The sequence below is a fragment of the Peromyscus maniculatus genome, chromosome 17 (assembly GCF_049852395.1).
Source record: "Peromyscus maniculatus bairdii isolate BWxNUB_F1_BW_parent chromosome 17, HU_Pman_BW_mat_3.1, whole genome shotgun sequence".
NCBI classification, from domain to species: Eukaryota; Metazoa; Chordata; class Mammalia; order Rodentia; family Cricetidae; genus Peromyscus; species Peromyscus maniculatus.
The window spans coordinates 47,894,628-47,914,482 of NC_134868.1; the positions used below are offsets into that span (position 1 = coordinate 47,894,628).

Sequence of the window (19,855 nt, forward strand, 5' to 3'; positions counted from 1 at the left end):
GGGTGCTGCGTTCGCCCGCCTGCTTTCATCCTCTGCTGCTGAGTGTGTCCACGCAGCTGCCACCACGGTGGCTGCATCGGAACCCAGCTTCAACATGGACTGAAGACCAACAGCACGCCCAGAGCCCGCCAGGCTGTCAGCCCCCAGCTGGAATTGCTGAGGTGAGGCGACACAATCGTGAATGTTGATATTGGGGTGTACAACATGCTCCACTGTACACCCACAGGACCGGTTTTCCCTCCCCGAGAGCAACCGTTGCCCTTTACACACACGCACTTGTCTGTCATTAGATGCCATGTAGTTTTGTGACTCAGCTGTGGTTTGCTAACCTTTTCCATGCTAAACATTTATTTTCACCGTTGGAATATTAGCAGCTGTTGACTTGTATTCATTAAAGCTAATCCTCTTCATTATTCTCCTTGAGACAATTAACAAGGGCATAAATACACCTTCATCTGTTGCACACGGCTGAACAGCTTCCTGTGAATACCCTGGGGTGACCAGTGTCGGGTGACAAATGTGATGTAATTGAATACAGTTATGACTGGGTAGAGCATATGACAGTGTTTCCCCTAAGAGTTTATAGTAGACATCAAGACCTTCAAGGGCATAGCTCAAAGTAAGACAATATCAAATCCAATGTCTTTGAGAAGCAGATTGTAACAGGAACATGAGTAAATATTAGTGTGATAAGTCTGGCTTTATTTCAGGGATGTAACTATTTAATATTTAATAATCAGTCTTATTCATTACAGTAAAAGAAATAATAGAGTATACAACCCAATCATAGCTTAAAAATGCTAGACAAAATAAAGCATCTATTTATGATATGAGTCTTCTAGGTCAATAGATGCTTCTGTGATGATGGTAATGTCTGTCTATTGACCCATGACACGTGTAACTGGCCACATGCAGATACAGAACTGGACAACAATATTATTAACTACATGTGCCTCTAGTGAATTTGAGCCTTTCCACATGGCTAGGGATTCTCTTCCTGGTCGGGCAGCTCTAGGCTTTCCAGTTTTTTATTCTCTCAGGAACCAAACGAGAGGAGCCAAGCAAAGTCCACATGCAGTGGGCTCTGTGCCTGAGCAACACTGAGGCTGTTTGGTGTTGGGATTTACACGTAAACAGTAGAGTGGATGAGGCTTGGCATAGACCCCGGAATACAGGGATGTTTAAAGAGAATGGCTGCGAACAAGAGTGACGTTTTCGCTGGCTGGTTGGACGGCAGTCCTTACACTGCACCATGTAGAGAGAAATAGGCCTCTACAAACTGCGGAATGAGATGGTATTTCCAGGAGAATGGAGTCACTGAAACTATAAACAGAAGAGAAACTAGAAGGTTTGCAAGAGGATGCGCTGCGGCTTCGTTTGGTGCTGCGCAGCCATGCAGAACTGAGTCAGACTTTGCGTTTCCTTCCCTGCAGAACTGTACACACAGAGCATGCTGTGACCCTCTGCTATGCCGATTAAAACCCGGTGCTGTATGTGGCTCTGGAGGCTGTTGTACACAAAGTTGCAAGGTAAGAGCAAACCCACATTTGATAACAGCCCCGCAGTTATTTTCATGAAATAAAATACATATTTCAAAGGGATGGCAAACATCACTTATCACTCTTAGCTGACAATTCGATGATACTCTTGTGCAGTGGTATTCACTTCCTGTGCCCTCCTGTGTATCATTTCTTAAGTTTCTTCTCTCCTAACTCGGCTTTCTGAAGTTTTCTCTATGACTGCCAACATGTCTGTCTGATCAACATGTGCCTCTGCAAGTCTTTCTCATTCATATGTTCTGTGAGTAGCTTCTACAAGGGTACGAAGTTAGAGGGCTTTCTTGTACCTGCCCAAGTCAGTTTACTGTCCTTTGGGAAAGTCCTTTGCTGGCCTGCACTCAGTTGATATTGCAGTTGTCCACTTCCTTAGTATTAAAACTATTTGAAGAGAGCTCCATTAATATTTACATCTTAAGAAAAAAATGCTGAACAAAGTAAACTGCCTAAAATCAAAGATTGAGGCAAATGGTGCTCTTATAAGTCAGAGAGTGTGGGATTGTATTAGTCATGGTTACCTAGAGGAAAACACACACACACACACACACACACACACACACACACACACACACCACACACACACACACACACACACACACGGTCAAGTTGACATAAGCTAGAGTTACCTAAAAAAAAGGGAACCTCAGTTGAGAAAATGCATCCAGAAGATCTGACTGTAGGGCATTTCTTTTTTTTTAATAGTGGTTGATGTTGAAGACCCCATTGGGTCCAGATTCCAGACTACTGAGGCTTTAAGTAAAACAAACAAATACCCACCCACCCCCACACACAAAAGAACTACAAACCTTTCATATAAGACAAGAAGGTAGTTATATAATACTAAAGGAGATAATTCATCAAGAGGATATAAAATTGTGAGTACATATGTATCCAACAGTAGAGTACCCAGACACAAAAACAGTGTCAACAGATATGAAGGGAAATACAGACCTACTTAAATCATCAAATCATATTGCTCAGATGCTGCATAAGATGTGTTTACTTACGACACCCTTCCATGTAAGAAAATCGGCCCTCCTCCCATCAAGTCCTGTGATAGCGATACTAACGTGAACAGCCTCTGCCAATCCAAATGCCATGGCAGAGCTTGCCTCTTATCTGGGCTCTCATCTAGGAAAACCGCTGCAAGACTGGAGAAGTAAAATCCATACATTTAGGGGGCTGGGTCTTGTTAAACCATGGAGGTCGGTTCTGCACTCACACAGAGACCAGTAGCATCTCCTTTGGGAATCTGGAGAGACTGCAGCAAGTGCTCTTGGATGTTCTGTGTCAAGCTATAGTATGTCCACAGCAGTACCCACAGTGGCACAGTCCTTGACCTCCTGCTACCTATCAAATACCTACCAAAACATTCTCATTTGGAGCAAGAAAGAAATGACATTTTATGAAAGGACAGGTCTTTTGTCTTGATAAAATTGTTTGCTAACTAGTTCTGGTACATTGATTATATTCTTACTCCATCAGTCCTTGAAATAACTGTCAATTGTGGATTTGCCTACTTCTTATTGGAGCTTTTCAATATTTCATGTGTTTTGAAGTTCTGTTATTTGCTGCATAAATGTTCATGTTGTTGTTATTATATTGCAGTCATTATTATCATCATTGCATTGTATTGATGAACAGCTCCCTAAATAATTTCAAAATAAGCTTCTCATCTATAACAATATCCCTTATTCTGAAATCTGCCTTTCCTGATATCACCACTTCCAATTTTTATCATTTTATCATTATCCAATTTTTATCATTAATGCTAGCATGATATATTAGTGTGGTATAGTGGACATTTTATTTTACTTTCATAGTATTTTATTTCAAACTATCTTTATACAAATGGTTCCTTTTAAGTAGCATTCAGTAAGGTCTTCCTTTCTATGCAACCTGGTTATCTGCTTATTATATGGCTGTGTTTAGATGAATAATTTGATTCAACTATAACATTTGGGTATTTGTTTTTCTTGCTTCCGACTTTGAGTATGTGTGTACATACATGTGTATGCAAGTGTGTGTGGTACATACTATAACGTATGTGTATGTGTGTGTTGTCTAGGCTTTCAAGTCTTAAAGGGTTTCAGATTTTGAAGCTCTAAAACAGGCTTTATTTTGCTTTCACTTTTTCTTGGGGCCCGTGTCTGTGTGACACAGGTATGTGGGTATGGCCAGAGGCTGGCAGTGTCTTCCTTGATTTCTCTCTGTCTTATTTTTTTTAACCTATAGCTCGGTGAGCTGGTTAGGCAGGTCGATAAGCTCCACAGGTCTCTACTTCCCTAGAGCTGGGGTTACAAATACAGGCTGCTGATTCCAGATTTTTATGCGGGTGCTGGGATGGAAACTCGGGTTGGCGAGCTTGCTTGACAAGTCCCTGACCGACTGAGCTACTTTCCACCCTCCTTGATCTTTGTTCTTTTGGAAAAATAGTTCTCTTGCTATATTGAAATAAAACCTTTTTATTTGCTGTGCATTAAAGTTATTGCTATTCTATTTTCTTGCTTGGACTGTCTCTAATGACAAATCTGTGACGATACTTATTTTTGTTATTCTGCATACAACATTTCCTACTTTCTGCCTCAAAGTTTTTCTTTGTCACTGATTTTGAGTAATTTGGTGACAGTGTATATCAGTATGGTTTTCTGCATGTGTCTTCTGCTGGAGATTCATTGAACTTACAGTTTTTCTTAAATTTGGAGAAAATTAGACCATTAGGTCATCCAGCATTTGTTTCAGACTTTACCTCTTTGTGCTCTCCGTTGAGAATGTCACATATGCACCATTGGGCACATGAAAACATCTCATCTCTGCTAACTGTTTAAAAACTGACTCTCTGCTTCACTCGTAATGGCTTCCATGGTCACGCCTTCAGCTTGACTGGTCCCATCCAGTGTACTTTTCATCGGAGAAGTTTTAAAAGTTTAAATTCTAGAATTTTTTAAAATTTCATTTTTAAAAGTTTATCATAGGTCTCTGTTGTTCCTCTCAGATTCTAACTCATTTTACTATTTTCCTTTAGACCTCAAAAAAAAAAGATGTGATGAAATGCAGTCTAGAAAATCAACTTTGTAAAAATTTCTGTATTGTTGTGTACATATTGAGAAGTTTCCCTTCATTAGAAATCACTTCATAGGGCTGGAAAGTTGTCTCAGTGGTTAAGAGTACTGGCTATCACATGTAAGGCTCAAGTTTGATGCCCAGCACCCACATGTTGGCTTACAACTATGTGTAACTCCTGTCCCAGGGAACTTGATGCCTCTTCTGCCCTCTCAAGGCACCAGACATGCACACAGTACACATACATGCTTACAGGCAACATACTCACACACACAAAATAGTAAAATAAATAAATCCTTTAAAAATGGGCACAACATTGATTCAGTTATTAATATCAAGTTGATTTTGGTCCACTGACTCTGTCCTACCTAGGGCAAGTATTAAAGATTGCCAAATTATTTGTCATGGCTAGACCTGAAGGGAACTTTTGATCACACCAGCCCTGTCCACACATAGTCAGAGGTGTAGGAACAAATCTTCTTGAGCCTGGGATAATGGGTATGATTCAAATCCCCCCTGACTCCAGCTATGGAAACATTTTTTGATAGACAGCCTTTAGATTTTCCTGTGTCCTCTGCTACATGATCCCATGTGAGGCCTTAGGTGATGGGATTTGAACATAAGTTTCCCTTGCAAGCATCCAGAGATTTTTTTCTTTTTGATCTTGGCAATTTAAAAAAAAGAATGGAAACTGGAATTAGAGAGAGAGAGAGAGAGAGAGAGAGAGAGAGAGAGGTGAGAAGAAGCATCCTTAGAAGTAATCCCTTCTGTTCTCTTCTAGATAAAACCAATAAACGCACTTTGTAGAAAAAAGTACAGTGAGTGTGACTTCCCGGAGTACTGTAATGGGACCCATGCTGCTTGTGTACCCGACACCTTTGTACGTAATGGGGAATTTTGTAAATCGGGTGAAGCCTTCTGTTACAATGGGCAGTGCCGGAATACTGACCAACAATGCATGAATTTGCTTGGAAAAGGTAAAGATCATAATGTTCTTCTAAAATATGGTTATCCCAAAGCCCATTGTTCAATTCTATAGGACAAAAAATATGTCATTTATTAGTGGCCAAAGTGTTGCTTGGGAATCATTAATTTTATCATTTTTTTTTAGAGGGGCTCAGGGTGAAGTACAGTCCCGTGATTCCCATCAGTGTCATGTGAGACTCACAACACTCCTCTGGCATCTATATTAATGCCCAAAACAAAACAAAACAAAGCCAAAAACCTTTCCTTAGAGATTGGTGCATTTTTATCAATTAATGATTGATAAACTAATTTTATCAAAAGGAAACTCATTTTCTTGTTTCTAAGAGACAACAAAAAGAATCCCTGACTTACATTGAATTCCTGTTTGTGAAAGGAAGAACTTGCCAGTAGAAATGCAACTTTCTACAATATCACATGTGATTTGTAGTGACAGGGCTTAGTTAAATGTAAAGGAAGCTTGGTTTCTAGGAGAGCAAAGCGGGGCTTCAAGAGGCTGCTGATGAGCCACTGGTCCTCTGACAGTTGACAACTCAGTTATGTATTTGAGTATTGGATCACGTGCTGCATGAAAAAATAGAGTGCCCAAAAAGGCAAAGTTCATGTTAACTGAGAACAAGTTTCATCCTGAGTCCTCCTTAGGCAAGAGACAATCAAGGCATGACTTAGAAAAAAATCAACATATTCCCCCAAATTATTTGTCTCTGACCAAAATGTGTGATGAGTTTATGGAACTCTTATCCTAAAAGAATGACCTGGGACTTGGCTACAGAGGCCAGGCTGGTTGGCCAGGGAACTGCAGGGATCTACCCGTTTCTGCCTTTCATCTTGCCATTACTGAAATTAGATGCCCAGATTTTTATGTGGGTCCCAGAGATCCAAACTCGAGTCCTCAGATGTGGGAGGGAAGCCTAGAACCAGTGGAGTCATCTACAGTATCACCGATCTTTGTAGACACATGACAAGGACATCTTTGGAAGGCTTTTTTAGAGGGGCTCAGGGTGAAGTACAGTCCCGTGATTCCCATCAGTGTCATGTGAGACTCACAACATCCCTCTGGCATCTATATCAATGCCCAAGACAAAACAAAACAAAGCCAAAAACCTTTTCTTAGAGATTGATGCATTTTTATGTTATATGTACATGTGAGTGCCTGCATGTATGTCTGCACCACATGGGTGCAGTACCTGTAGAGACCAGAAGAGGGGGTAGAATCCCCTGGAACTTGAGTTGCAGGCAGTTCCATGCCTCCACGTGGGAGCTAAGAACTGAATCTGGGTCCCTCTGCAAGAGCAGTCAGTGCTTTTAGCCACTGAGTCATCTCTCCAGGCCCTGCCTGAGATTTTAAGGATTCTTTTAAAACAGTAAACATAGGGTCAAACATTATAGCAACAACTAGGATGAACAGTTCCGTAAGTTGATTAATAAAAGGAAAAGTAATTGGATAGGAAATCCTCCTCGCATTTTTTGATTGGTATCTATATGACAGCTTCCATAAATTTTTTTTTTTTTTCAAGACAGGTTTTCTCTGTGTAGCCCTGGCTGTCCTGGAACTTGCTCTGTAGACCAGGCTGGCTTTGAACTCAGAGATCTGCCTGCCTCTGCCTCCTGAGTGCTGGGATTAAAGGCACGTACCACCACTGCCTGAGCTGTGAATTAATTTTTAATTATGGAATTCATACAGGTTTCCAGCTCTTGAGTGTGTTATTTATCCTTGCAGCCTCAGCTCAGGCAATGCACATGTAGACCCGTCTAGGCTACAATGTGTTTCACAACCTCAGACCAGAGACAGTGTTTGCAAGGCTACTGCCTTCCTCCAGAGCTTGTTTTATTGACTTTTGAAACTCTGAGCTGCATTAGGCAGTTCAGTGACAGAAGCATGTCTTAGGGGTGGGAGGGGTACCATCTCAGCTCATCTCTACCTGTTTCCTGTGTCAGATACATGATATCGTAGCAGTTGTTCATATTGATGCTTTTTAAAAGTTTTATTTGCTCTACACCTCAGTTCTGAGTGCCCTGAAAGGGCCAAATTTAGAAGGGGACTTCATGTCACTAAGTAAAGAAACCTGTCCCCTCCTCTAACGTGAAAAGCTGCCCATTTCTACCTGTTAACTCACAGGGTTGATTTGCTAATGAACTGAACAGAGATTTATATAGAAAGCCTGCAGAGTGACTGGACAGCCGTGGCGCACGCCTTTAATCCCCAGTAATCAGGAGGCAGAGTTAGGTGGATCTCTGTGAGTTCGAGGCCAGCCTGGTCTACAGAGTGAGATCCAGGACAGGCACCAAAACTACACAGAGAAACCCTCTCTCAAAAAAACAAAAACAAAAAAACAAAACAACAACAAAAACAGCACGGAGTAAAATGCCTCTTGTCTAGTCTTTTTGTTTGCTTGTTTGTTTGTTTTCTGAGACAGGGTTTCTCTGGGTAGCCCTGGCTGTCCTGGGACTCACTCTGTAGACCAGGCTGGCCTTGAATTTAGAGATCCGCCTGCCTCTGCCTCCTGAGCGCCGGGATTAAAGGTGTGCGCCACCGCCTCTCCAGGCAAGGGCAAAGAGCAAGAACCAAATAAGAACTGTACCATTGTTCCCACCGACTTCACTCTCAAACCCGGAGCATCCTTCTACGGACCTCTTCTGAGAACATTCCTCCAGCAGGAGACTGCAGTTGTGGGCCAGCGCCGTGCATCCTGGGACTTCAGGATCACAGCTGGGAGGGTCTGTCTAGAAATGTCCCCGGCGGGCAGTGGCAGTGGACTCGCGTCTCCTTCCCTGAGTCGTACTTTTAGATTTGAGGTAGACCTCAGTTCAAAGTTTTCAACACTTGAGGCAGAAATACAAAAGCGGCCGTTTCAGCAGAGCCCACGTCCCGGCCCCTAGGGACCGGACAGGAAAATTAGATGGCTGAAGCCCTGACAGTCTGGGTGAGTGAAGGCGAGAAGACAATCTTGACCTCGGGGGACTTAGGAGTGGGTGCATCAGAGCTGCGGGATCGTGAAAACGACGAAGCTACCAGGCTTGTTTCGCTCAGCCCCAAAAAACCTGAAAGGAAAAGGATACCAAAGAGAAAGCTGAGGTGCTAGGTAAGGGTTGTGGGGGATTCACGGAGCGCCTTAGAACAGGGATTCCCAACCCGTGGGTCGCGACCCCTTTAGAAGCGGTCTACCGACCCTTTCACAGGGGTCGCCTAAGACCATAAGAAAACAGATGTTTACATTACGACTCATAGTAGTAGCAAAACTACAGTTATGAAGTAGCAAGGAAAAGAATTTGATGGTTGAGGGGGTCACCAGGACACGCGGAACTGTGTTAAAGGGTTGCATCATTAGGGAGGTTGAGAACACCTGATTTAGAGCATTTTGCGTTTGACTGCTCTTGAGCATCCTGGGGCAGGGCTGTGGCGCAAGGTGTCCAGCCAGGGACACCCCACTGGGCAGTTCTCAATGCCACAAAGCCAATACCCTGTTCCCCTCTAAAAAGCTCAGTGATTCATTCCTAATGAATGCTGGTTGTATTAATTTTGATTTTAAAAAAAAATGTAAACAGTGTTGTGGCTTATGCCTGTCATCCTAGTACTCAGGAGGCTGATGCAGGAGGTTTGCTACCAGCTTTTGTAAGAAAACAAAGATGCACGAAGATGTTATTTACTTTAGTAATTGATTTTTTTGCCCATCCCTTTAAATTTTGTATTATCTAATCTTGGCCCAGATTCTAACAGGTAGGGTCTAAATTAGATTTAGAGGATCAGCTCAATTGGGATGGGCTAGAAAGAAGCTCACTGCTGTTGTTTATTAAAGAGAAGGCTCTTTTCAAGAAAAGAACTGCAGACAATAGTAGATTCCCCTTACGAGTGTGTCTACACAGGGATTCCCTTTATGAATGTATCTACACAGGGATTCCCTTTATGAATGTATCTACACAGGGATTCCCTTTATGAATGTATCTACACAGGGATTCCATTTACAAGTGTATCTACACAGGGATTCCCTTTACGAATGTATCTACACAGGGATTCCCTTTACGAATGTATCTACACAGGGATTCCCTTTACGAGTGTGTCTACACAGGGATTCCCTTTACGAATGTATCTACACAGGGATTCCCTTTACGAGTGTGTCTACACAGGGATTCCCTTTATGAGTGTATCTACATAGGGATTTCCTTTACGAATGTATCTACATAGGGATTCCCTTTACCAATGTATCTACACAGGGATTCCCTATGGTGGTATTGTGTTCCCCAAAATATCGTGTACCTTAATAAATTTATCTGGGGTCAGAGAGCAGAAAAGCCACTAGTTAGGCAGTGATAGCACACGCCTTTAATCCTAGCATTTCAGAGACAGAAATCCCTCTGGATCTCTGTGAGTTCAAGGCCACATTGGAAACAGCCAGGCATGGTGACACACGCCTTTAATCCCAGAAAGCCAGCCTTTAATCCCAGAGAGTGGTGGTAGAAAGCAGAAAGATATATATAAGGCGTGAGGACCAGAAACTAGCAGCATTTGGCTGGTTAAGCATTTGGCTGGTTAAGCATTTGGCTGGTTAAGCATTTGGCTGGTTCAGCATTCAGGCTTTTAAGCAGCAGTTCAGCTGAGAGCCATTGGGATGAGGACACAGAAGCTTCCAGTCTGAGGAAACAGGACCAGCTGAGAAATTGGCCAGGTGAGGTTAGCTGTGGCTTATTTTGTCTCTCTGATCTACCAGCATTGATCCCAATAACTGGCCTCGGGTTTGATTTTATTAATAAGAACTTTTAAGATTCATGCTACAATTCCCTTTATGAATGTATCTACACAGGGATTCCCTTTACGAATGTATCTACACAGGGATTCCCTTTATGAATGTATCTACACAGGGATTCCCTTTACAAGTGTATCTACACAGGGATTCCCTTTACAAGTGTATCTACACAGGGATTCCCTTTACAAGTGTATCGACACATGGGGCGATACTTGTAGATGAGTTCCTGCAGGTGTGAGAACTTGTGCAACAGTTGAAGAGGGGTCTTTTGTCAATGAATAGCAATGAAAGCAAAGATCTCAGTTCTTATCCAGATGACTGCCATGAACAGTGCAGCCCACCCTTAGACCTCTGAGTCAAAGCACTGGGGGTATCTGGTACAGGTAGTTGAAATTTTGCTAATTTTTAAGACTAGGCCTAACTCTCCCTCTCCCTCTCTCTCTTCCTCTCTCCCTTCCTTCCTTCCTTCCTTCCTTCCTTCCTTCCTTCCTTCCTTCCTTCCTTCCTTCCTTCCTCCCTCCCTCCCTCCCTCCCTCCCTCCCTCCCTCCCTCCCTCCCTTCCTTCCTTCCTTCCTTCCTTCCTTCCTTCCTTCCTTCTTGGTCAGTCTCCTAGGCTGTGATAGAACCTAGATATCTCTTTGTAAGTATCTCAATACTTACAAAGTATGGTATCTGTCTGTCTGTTCATATATATGTGGATTGATGTAGATGAGTGATAGTGTGCTTTCTACCTTTAAAATCCAATGCTGCTTTTATGATTACTAGGACGCAAGGGCATGGGGATGAGGAATCTAGAAGGGAGCATAGAAGGGAAGCTTAGCCTGGGTGGCACTCTGGGCACTGGGCTCTACTTTAGAGAATGAACTGTCTTTTCCCAGTAAATAAAGAACTAAGAAAGAAAACAATCCAAAGGGAATAGAGAGGACCACATCTGCCCCTCTCTCTAAAAATATGAAACATCTAAGCCTGTTAACCGTCCCTCCCTCCCCCTCCCTCCCTCCCTCCCTCCCTCCCTCCCTCCCTCCCTCCCTCCCTCCCTCCCTCCCTCCCTCCCTCCTTCCTTCCTTCCTTCCTTCCTTCCTTCCTTCCTTCCTTCCTTCCTTCCTTCCTTTTTGGTCAGTCTCCTAGGCTGTGATAGAACCCAGATATCTCTTTGTAAGTATCTCAATACCAACAATGTACTGATGCTGAGGGTCACACTGCAGTTTCCAGTCTGGTTCCATCGGTCCTGCAATATGAGCTCAACTCTTCACCTGTCTCAGTTCTTTTTGTCTTTATCTTTAGGTGTGAGAGGGGCTCCCTTCTGGTGTTTTGAAGAGATGAATTCCAGAGGTGACAGATTTGGCAACTGCATTGAGCATCATTGTAGATTGGAGTATGTGTCTAGACAATTATACTTTTGTTTATAATGTAGATTCTCAAATACTAGACTATATCCTGTGTGAACCTCGGGGGGGGGGGGGGGGGGGGTACTTTGCCAGGTTTCTTTTGTCACATGATCTCAACTGAATGGTTGTTGTCCCTTGCCATGGGAACATTTGTTCAGTGCTTAACATGTTAAAGCTGCAGTGACCTCAGAAAAAAACTTCCATAAATAGTTATGGTGAACTATGCAATGTGTTAAATAGTTCACACACACACACACACACACACATATTTATGATAAACATGATATACCTCACAAAATGTGTCTAATAAAAGTTACCTTGTTTTACTTATTAAAACTTATAATCAATGACCATTAGTCCAAATCCCAGTAGCTAAACTAAAGCATGAAAGCGCTCTCATGATGATGAACTTTTTTACTTCTAAATTGCCTCATTCTAAAGAAGTCATATGTTATGCTAATTTTTTATGGAGGAAAAAAAATTATTCAACCTGGATTTATATTAGCAAGACATTACTTTTAGCTTAGGTGGATACTAAGTTAAAGAAGAGTAACTTCTATTTTCACATTGTGTAGGGAGCTAAGACAGAAATGAAAATGTAGAGAAGGTGTGGGGGCAGGGGTGGGGTGGGGGGGGCTACAGTTGCTGATTTTCCTAGTGTGGAACCTTAATTGCTAGGGTAATGCTGTCAGCTACTTATTTAAATAAATGCTAAGAGACCTTTCCTGTTACACTTCCAGAAACGTTTTGTGTGGGAAATTAGTCTGTACGTGGCCATACAAGACCTTATTCCTTAGCGACAATATATCTGCGGTTTATACACACACACGAGAAGACATATGTATATCTCTGTATAGAACTCATGGGATACCTAAGAAGACAATGACAACATATACCTCCCTTACTGACAGAGATGAGACATTTGTAGAAGACGGAGTGATCTGTGGCCCTGAAATGGTAATTTGAGATACTTCAAATTGATTTAAAATTATTTTGTGGTCTGATTCATCTTGATACTGTATTTTCTACAATGTCTTCATTGTGGTAAAGTGCTCATAGCCAAGAGTCCCATCTTAATAGATGGGTGTAACTTAGCGGTATCAAGTTCACTCCCAAAGGTGAGCGAGCAGCCACCACACCACTGTGTGGCCCTGTAGCCTTTTCAGCTCTACCCATGGGGGAACTCTTCGTTCCCTTCTGCAGTCTCGGGAGCCCCTGTCTGTGCTCTGTGATCACTATAGACAGATAGGGCACAGACGTGGGATCAGTCAAGGCTTGTCGTTTGACTTGTTTCGCTTAGCTGAGATCCTTGGGGACCATCCTCGTAGCAGAGATTATAGTTTCTTTTTCAAGGCTGTACTATCTCACTGTTTGTCTATATCACATGTTGGTTAGCTGTTCTTCGGCCCATGGCAGTTTTTGTACGCTAGTTACTGTAAATAATGCTACAGGATCAAAAATGTTCATGATCCTGATTTTAGTTATTTTGAGCATATACTTAAAAGTAGAATTTCTGGCTGATAAGGTAATTCTGTTTTCAGTATTTTGAATATCCACTCTACTGTTAACCATAATAGTTAGAGCATTTTGTATTCCTACCAACATTTTAAATAGTGTGTGTGATAATTAAATTGGTTTCAATTTGACAGCATTTAGAATCACCTCAAAAAACAAGCTTTTGGCATATTTGTAAGGAGTCCCCTAATAGATGACTGAGATAGGAAAACACACCCTGAAGATGAGTGAGACCATTTCCTAAGCTGGGATTCCAGACCGAACACTCTTATTCCTTCTTCTGCCTCTTGCTCTCTTTCTCTCTACCCCACCTTTCCCTTTTTTCTTGAATATGGAAGTAGTGTGACCAGCTACCTCATGCTGCTGGGTCATCTCTGCCATGATGGATTGTATCCCCTCAAACTGGGAGTAAACTCTCTTGTGGTGATAAAGCTTGCCTGAAAATCAGAAGGAGGAACTAGCCACTAGTTAACCACAGAGGTCTGGAGGTCCATAGAGACAGACAGGAAGTGATAGAGCTGGGCAGAGAGAGGAAGTGATAAGGCGGGGTAGAGAGAGGAGCTTGCTCTCTTTTGGTAGAGGATTTCATAGGGGTAAGAACTAGTGGCTGGCTGCTCTGCCTCTCTGATGTTTCAGCTTTCATCCCCAATATCTGGCTCTGGGTTTTTTTTTTTTATTAATAAGACCGTTTAGCAATTCATGTTACACTTTCTCTTCTTTTATTTGTCAGGCATCTTAGCCACAGCCCAAATAGGAAAGAGCACACCCTCCAGTTCCTCCATGGTATCATCAGTCATCCTGGAGGATGTGCGATGCTGCTGTCTTGGTTTGTGTTTGACTGGTGGTTGGTCCCGTGGGGCCTCTCTTCAGAGCTCACTGCACATTTGTGTATCTTACTTGGGGGAAATACAATTTTAATCCACTAGCCCACTTTTAATGGGGTTGTTGTTGAACTTAGGAATTCTTTTGTTTTGGATGTTGATAGCTTGTGTGGTCCACTATCTTCAGATACCACCCCTCCCCCTTTGTGTGTTGTCTGATAGAATATTGGTAGCGTGTTTAGTAGACTTTTAATCAGTGCATAAAGCAATGGATTCAATGATGGTGTCTGTATAAGTATGTTTTGCTATACTTTGCCACTATTCACTCTCCCCACACTACCCATGCCTTTTGCTGCTTCTCTTCTTCCTCCCCAAATGATCATCTTTGCATTTATACCACATTCATTCCACTGTCATTCAACCTCTTTCTGCCCTCCTATAGTCCTCTTTATACTTCCATTTCCTACACACACACACACACACACACACACACACACACACACATACATATGTGTGTGAATTTAAATCGAGATTCTGAACATGAGAGAAATTGTATGATGCTACTTTTCTTGTTCATTTTCCTTAGCATGATGATGCTTTTCATTCCATCCATTTTTTTTTTTCTGCAAATGCCACATTCTGATTCTCCGAGATGACTGAATGAAATATTCCATTGTGTCCACACACCACATTTTCTTCCATTCATCTGTTGATGGACATGTAGCTTTGGTTCATGGGGTGGTTTGAATGTCATGTCTTCCTACAGCCCCAGGAATTTGAATGCTTGGTCCCCAGCTGTTGCTGATGTTTGGGGAGGAGGAGGAGGAGGAGGAGGAGGAGGAGGAGGAGGAGTGACCTTACTGAAGGAAATATGGCACTGATGGTGGCCTTGGAGAGTTTAAAGACCTGTTGTTTTCAGGTTTGCTCTCCCTGCCTCCTGCTTGTGGGGTAAGAGGTAGGCTCTCAGCTTTGGTCACTGTGCCTGCCCACTGCCGTACTTCTTCACCACCATGGGAGTAGACATATACCTCTCTGGAACTGTGAGTCAAAACAAATCAACCCCCAGACAGCACTTTCTTTTGTAAGTTGCCTTTGTTAATGGTGTTTTATCACAACAGTAGAAAAGTAGCTAATAGACAGCCCTTAACTTTTGTGAAGACTGCATCTCAACATCACGATGACTTGGAATTCTTTAGGAATAGACCTAGGAGTATTAAAATCTATAAAGAACTCCAAAAGTTAAATAACAAAAACCCCTAAATTATCAGAACAATAAATGGGCTAATGAATTATATAGATGGCTCTCCAAAGAAGAGATAAAAAACGACCAATAAATATTTGAAAGTCTTCAATGTATGTCTCAGTTGGGGTTTCTCTTGCTGTGATGAAACGCCATGACCACAGCCAGCGACTTGGAGGGGAATGGGTTTGCTTGGCTTATGTATAGCACAGTCCACTGAGGGGAGCCAAGAAAGCCACTCAAACAGGGCAGGAACCTGGAGGCAGCAGTTGATGCAGAGACCATGGAGGAGTGCTGCTGACTGCAGGCTCCCCATTCCTGCCTTCCTACAGACCCCAGGACCAGCAGCCCAGGGGTGGCCCCACCCACAATGGGCTGGGCCCTCCCTCATCATTCACTAGTTAAGAAGATGGCCAACAGGCTTGTGCACAGTCTGATCTGATGAAGGCTTTTTTTTTTTTCTCAATTGGGGGTCTGACCTGTCTTGGGTGGGTGTTTTTTTTTTTTCTCTCTCTATCATGTCAAAGTACCTTGTAGTCTAGAAACAACTTCTATTTAACTGTGCTACATCCTTTGAATCTGTTGTTGAGAGCTGTTGTCTGGTTTTGTTTGTTTTAGCCTTTTTGTATCTTTCTTTTTTGGTTTTGTCATCAGGCAAACAATGGCTTCACAAAATCAGAAAATGTTCTACCTTTCCACTTGTAGTAAAATTTGGAGGGGAGCTGGTGGTGCTTCCTAACTATTTAGAATTTGTTGTGAAGGCAGGGTCACAGATTCATGGATTTTCTAGGTAGAGATATATTTGGTTACTGATTCAGAATCCTTACTGGTCATGGCGCTGTTCCCACCTGCTCGTGTGTTCCTTGTATAGTTGCATCAGGCCCTTTAGGTCACTTGTAGAGCTAGTCCTGAGGAAAATAGCTTCCAGGCAGAGGATTTTTTTTTTTTTTATTTGTTTGTTTGTTTCCCGAGTTTAGAGGTTTCAGCCTATGGTCAGCAATTTCACTGCTGTGGTCCTCAGGTGAGGAATCTCTTTCCAGCTGGGAAGCAGTTTCGATGGGACTGGGAGCAAGGTAGGACCGCAAAGATCGTACCTCCAGTGACCGGGTTCCTTCAGGGGGGTCTCATCTTCTAGTCTCTACCAATGCTCAATAAAGCTAACACATTATGAATCTGTGGATGGGTTGATGCAATTCTGAGAACAGAGCCCCTGAGATGTCGTCTTTTCCTCAAAACTCTTCAGCGGACATCTGAAACCTTTAACACAGGAGCAGCTGAGCAAGGCTGAAGATTCAGAGGGTAACAATTCACACCAGGGTTTGTGCTTCTGGGAACTGGTCCGTTCCAACTACAAGATCCAGTTCGTTTGGCAAAAGGTTTCTCCATCCTTATTTCTGTACAATTGGCAGTAATGTTCCGATTTTTCATTTCTGATTTTCCATACTTGAATCAAAAATTAAAAAAAAAAAAAAGACACTACTTACAACTGCAGTCTTTGTCAACTTTGTCCTCTTTCAAGGAAACTCAGTATTTGGTTTTATCAACTTCATTGTTTCTGTCCTCTTAATTTGTTTCCCTGTGCTCTAAGGTTTTGGTTCCGTGTTCCCACCAGTGGTAGGTTGGTTTGTTGTCCCTTCTGCATTTTTTTTAAAATTATGAAGATCTGTTGTTTATTTGAGTTCTCCTCCGGAGCTTCCTTTCTAGTCCTGCGTTTCTCCCATCCGCTGTTGCTGTACTGTGCTGGGGTAGATCACGCTCACAGATCTGGGTCTCATGAATCATCTTTGCGTTCTTGCCATGAGTCTTTGTGTCCGCTGCTTCTCTTAATGCTGTGACAGTGTATGTGACTGGGCCAAGGTAAGCGAGGGTTTAGTTTTGGCTCACACAGTCCATCATGGTGAGGAAGAGGCATGGGGACAGTTAGTCACGTTATGTCCGCCGTCCAGAGAGCAGAGAGCAATGGATGCTTAGCCTCGACTGCCTTTCTCTTTCTTATTCAGTCTGATACTCAAGCCAAAGTAGAAACTCCTTCTCAGGCAGGCCCAGAGACCTGTCCCCTCTGTGACCCTATATCCTATCAAGTTGGTAATGGATATTAAGTACTGCAGAGTCCACCCTTTATCAACTCGACATCCAGCATATCACTTTTGAGCCACAACTTTACCCCTCCTCTCCCTACTGGCCCATGACCATTTTAAAATGCAAAAATGCATTCAGTCCAATTGCAAAGGTCTCTATCGTCTTTACAGTCCCAACACTGTTCAAGAGTGGAAGTCTCTCCTGGGGCAGGCAGTGTCTTACCTGCCCATCAGCCTAGTAACATTAAAAAAAAAAGTTACATACTTCCAAGTTGCAATGGCATAAAGATTTTATTCCAGAGATGACTTATAGGGGTATGGCAAGGAAAATTCTAAACCAAATAGAGACAAAAACCCAGCAAACACTAAATCTTGTAGCTCCACACTGGGCACCTGGCACTCATGATGGAAACAAACTAAGGCATCTCATGTGCCTTAGTCCCTCAATTCTCCAGCTCTGTTGCCTGTAACACACATAGTCTCTCCCTTGGGCCAGCTCCAATCTGTGCCCATAGCCTTCATCAGGGGATGCTCCACTTTCTGGGATAGCTTCTATCCCATGATCTAATGGCAACTTAGACTTTCTCTTTACAGTCTCATGCAGTGGCCTCTCCATGCCTCCTTGTAATAAATCTGATCATGGCTCATATTGCCTACCATAAGCTGCCCTCTCTGTCTATGGAGCATGTCGAGCAATACCGAATAGGGGAGTGAGGCTTGAGAAATAATAGATAGGAAAAATAGACATGTAGACATAAAAGAAAAAGACAGAGACACAGGATAGCTCTGGGAAGGCTCTGAGTCAATATCACAGTAGCCCTGAGTTTATTTCTCACAGTCTTTTTATACCCAAAGCAAGGGGCGGGGAAAGACCTCCCCCCTTCAAGGACACCATGGTTCAAGGTACAAACAAGCGTAAATATCTCCTTAATTCTCAAGACATCCAGGAACCACGCCTTTAGCCAAACATCCTGTTATCCAGCCTAAGGGGCAAAGACAAGCTTGAACTCTCTGACCTTGAGTCAAGATGGGATCAGGGTACAAGCTGGGGTCATTGTGGGCTCCTACATCTGACCCGCTCTGTCTTGCACTCATTACACTTGTGAAAACAGTACCACGTGGATGATGCCATCAAGATTTGCTGCCAGCTTGAGATGTGGCCTGTCTTTCCTGGACCACACACAGATACATGGCCTCCGTGTGCTGGTCCGAGGGAACCACTGCTCTGGGGTGTTTCTGAGAAAGTCCCCCTCTTCCACATCCTGCATTTAAGCTTTCTCCTTTTCAAATGAATTTGGATTTTCACAAGATCAAAATTTTGAAGGACCGGGACTTTCCCTCAGGAAACCTTTCCTGTTGTACCAGTTTAGAGCAGATTTCTAATTAATGATGCTAATCTTCAGGACTTCCAGTTGCTCCCTCAGTATTGCCTTTGTCTACAACATTAAACCCATACTGTCCCCCACAAACATCATGTCTCCCAACTCTGCTTGTTCTCTCTCACACTTACACCAGGGCACAGTAAACAGTAGCTATAACACAGCCTGAATGCCCTTGCCTGACATGTCCCTTACCACACAAACTAGTTTGTATTATACAATTTAGCTTCATTTGAGTTTCCAAAAATTTCCCAAATTTGCCAGACTATGACAGGAACAGCTTGTAGTCAAGTTCCCGGCAATAGTTTCTGCCATTTTTCAAAACCCAGTGAGTCAGGTCCCCATGGCCGATGTTCCTTTCAGTGTGCTGAGTTTCCAAGTTCCCAGTGGAATGGCCTTTTCAGGTTCGCCTGTAACACCCCAGGAATGTCCTAGCTCCAGACTTCATATCTTCCCTGCAAGTCACTTTTAAAGGCCTACAAACAACTTTAAATCAGCAGTGACTTCACTTCTGAAACCAGTTTTATGTGCTAGTTAGTTTGGGTAATAACTCATCAGAAAGATGATTTATCTGTAAACTTTCACTCACTTCAGGCCATACAGCCTCTCTCCACTTGTGATCAAAACCATATCATCTCCTATCACTCCTTTGTCTTTCTAAGAGGACTCCTTAGGAGAGAAGGCTTAAAATGGGACTCAAAAGTCCTCGCACAATTTGCAGTCTGCAGGCACAAAACTCATTTCAATAAAAATTATCTCTTTTTCTTGGCTGTAGTCTCATAGATTTGAATCCCATTTATAGGTAATATGAATTTTGATTTTCCTAAAAGTGTCTTGTGTTTTGTCCATGCTCTTAATTTCATGGTTTGACTGCCTTTATTTTTTTTTTTTAATCTTTGCCCTGCTTTGCTTTAGTATTGTATGGGGACAGTGTGCAGGGAAAGAAGGTTTCTCACAGATTTTTCGATTTGCAACGTTTCTAGAGATTGCTCTGATCATGGGGTAAGTATGTATTTCAGAAATATGGCTTTAGTAATCCAATAAGTAAGACATTAAAACTTACTTGGATTTTTGCCATTTTTATTGTGT

General features: G+C 42.6%; 1 protein-coding gene across 5 annotated transcripts in view; it reads left to right on the forward strand.

The window, feature by feature from the left end:
* LOC102903427 (disintegrin and metalloproteinase domain-containing protein 5-like) overlaps positions 1-19,855 on the forward strand; it is a 68,514-nt gene that overhangs the window by 19,946 nt on the left and 28,713 nt on the right. For 4 of the 5 annotated variants that reach the window (XM_076553613.1, XM_076553614.1, XM_016001534.3 and 1 more), the window contains exons 13-17: positions 1,434-1,529; positions 5,401-5,596; positions 11,630-11,720; positions 12,474-12,690; positions 19,682-19,768. In XM_076553613.1, coding sequence (XP_076409728.1) covers positions 1,434-1,529; positions 5,401-5,596; positions 11,630-11,720; positions 12,474-12,690; positions 19,682-19,768 — 687 coding nt within the window. The remainder of the gene's footprint in view (positions 1-1,433; positions 1,530-5,400; positions 5,597-11,629; positions 11,721-12,473; positions 12,691-19,681; positions 19,769-19,855) is intronic. The other variant, XM_076553612.1, reaches the window with a different exon arrangement.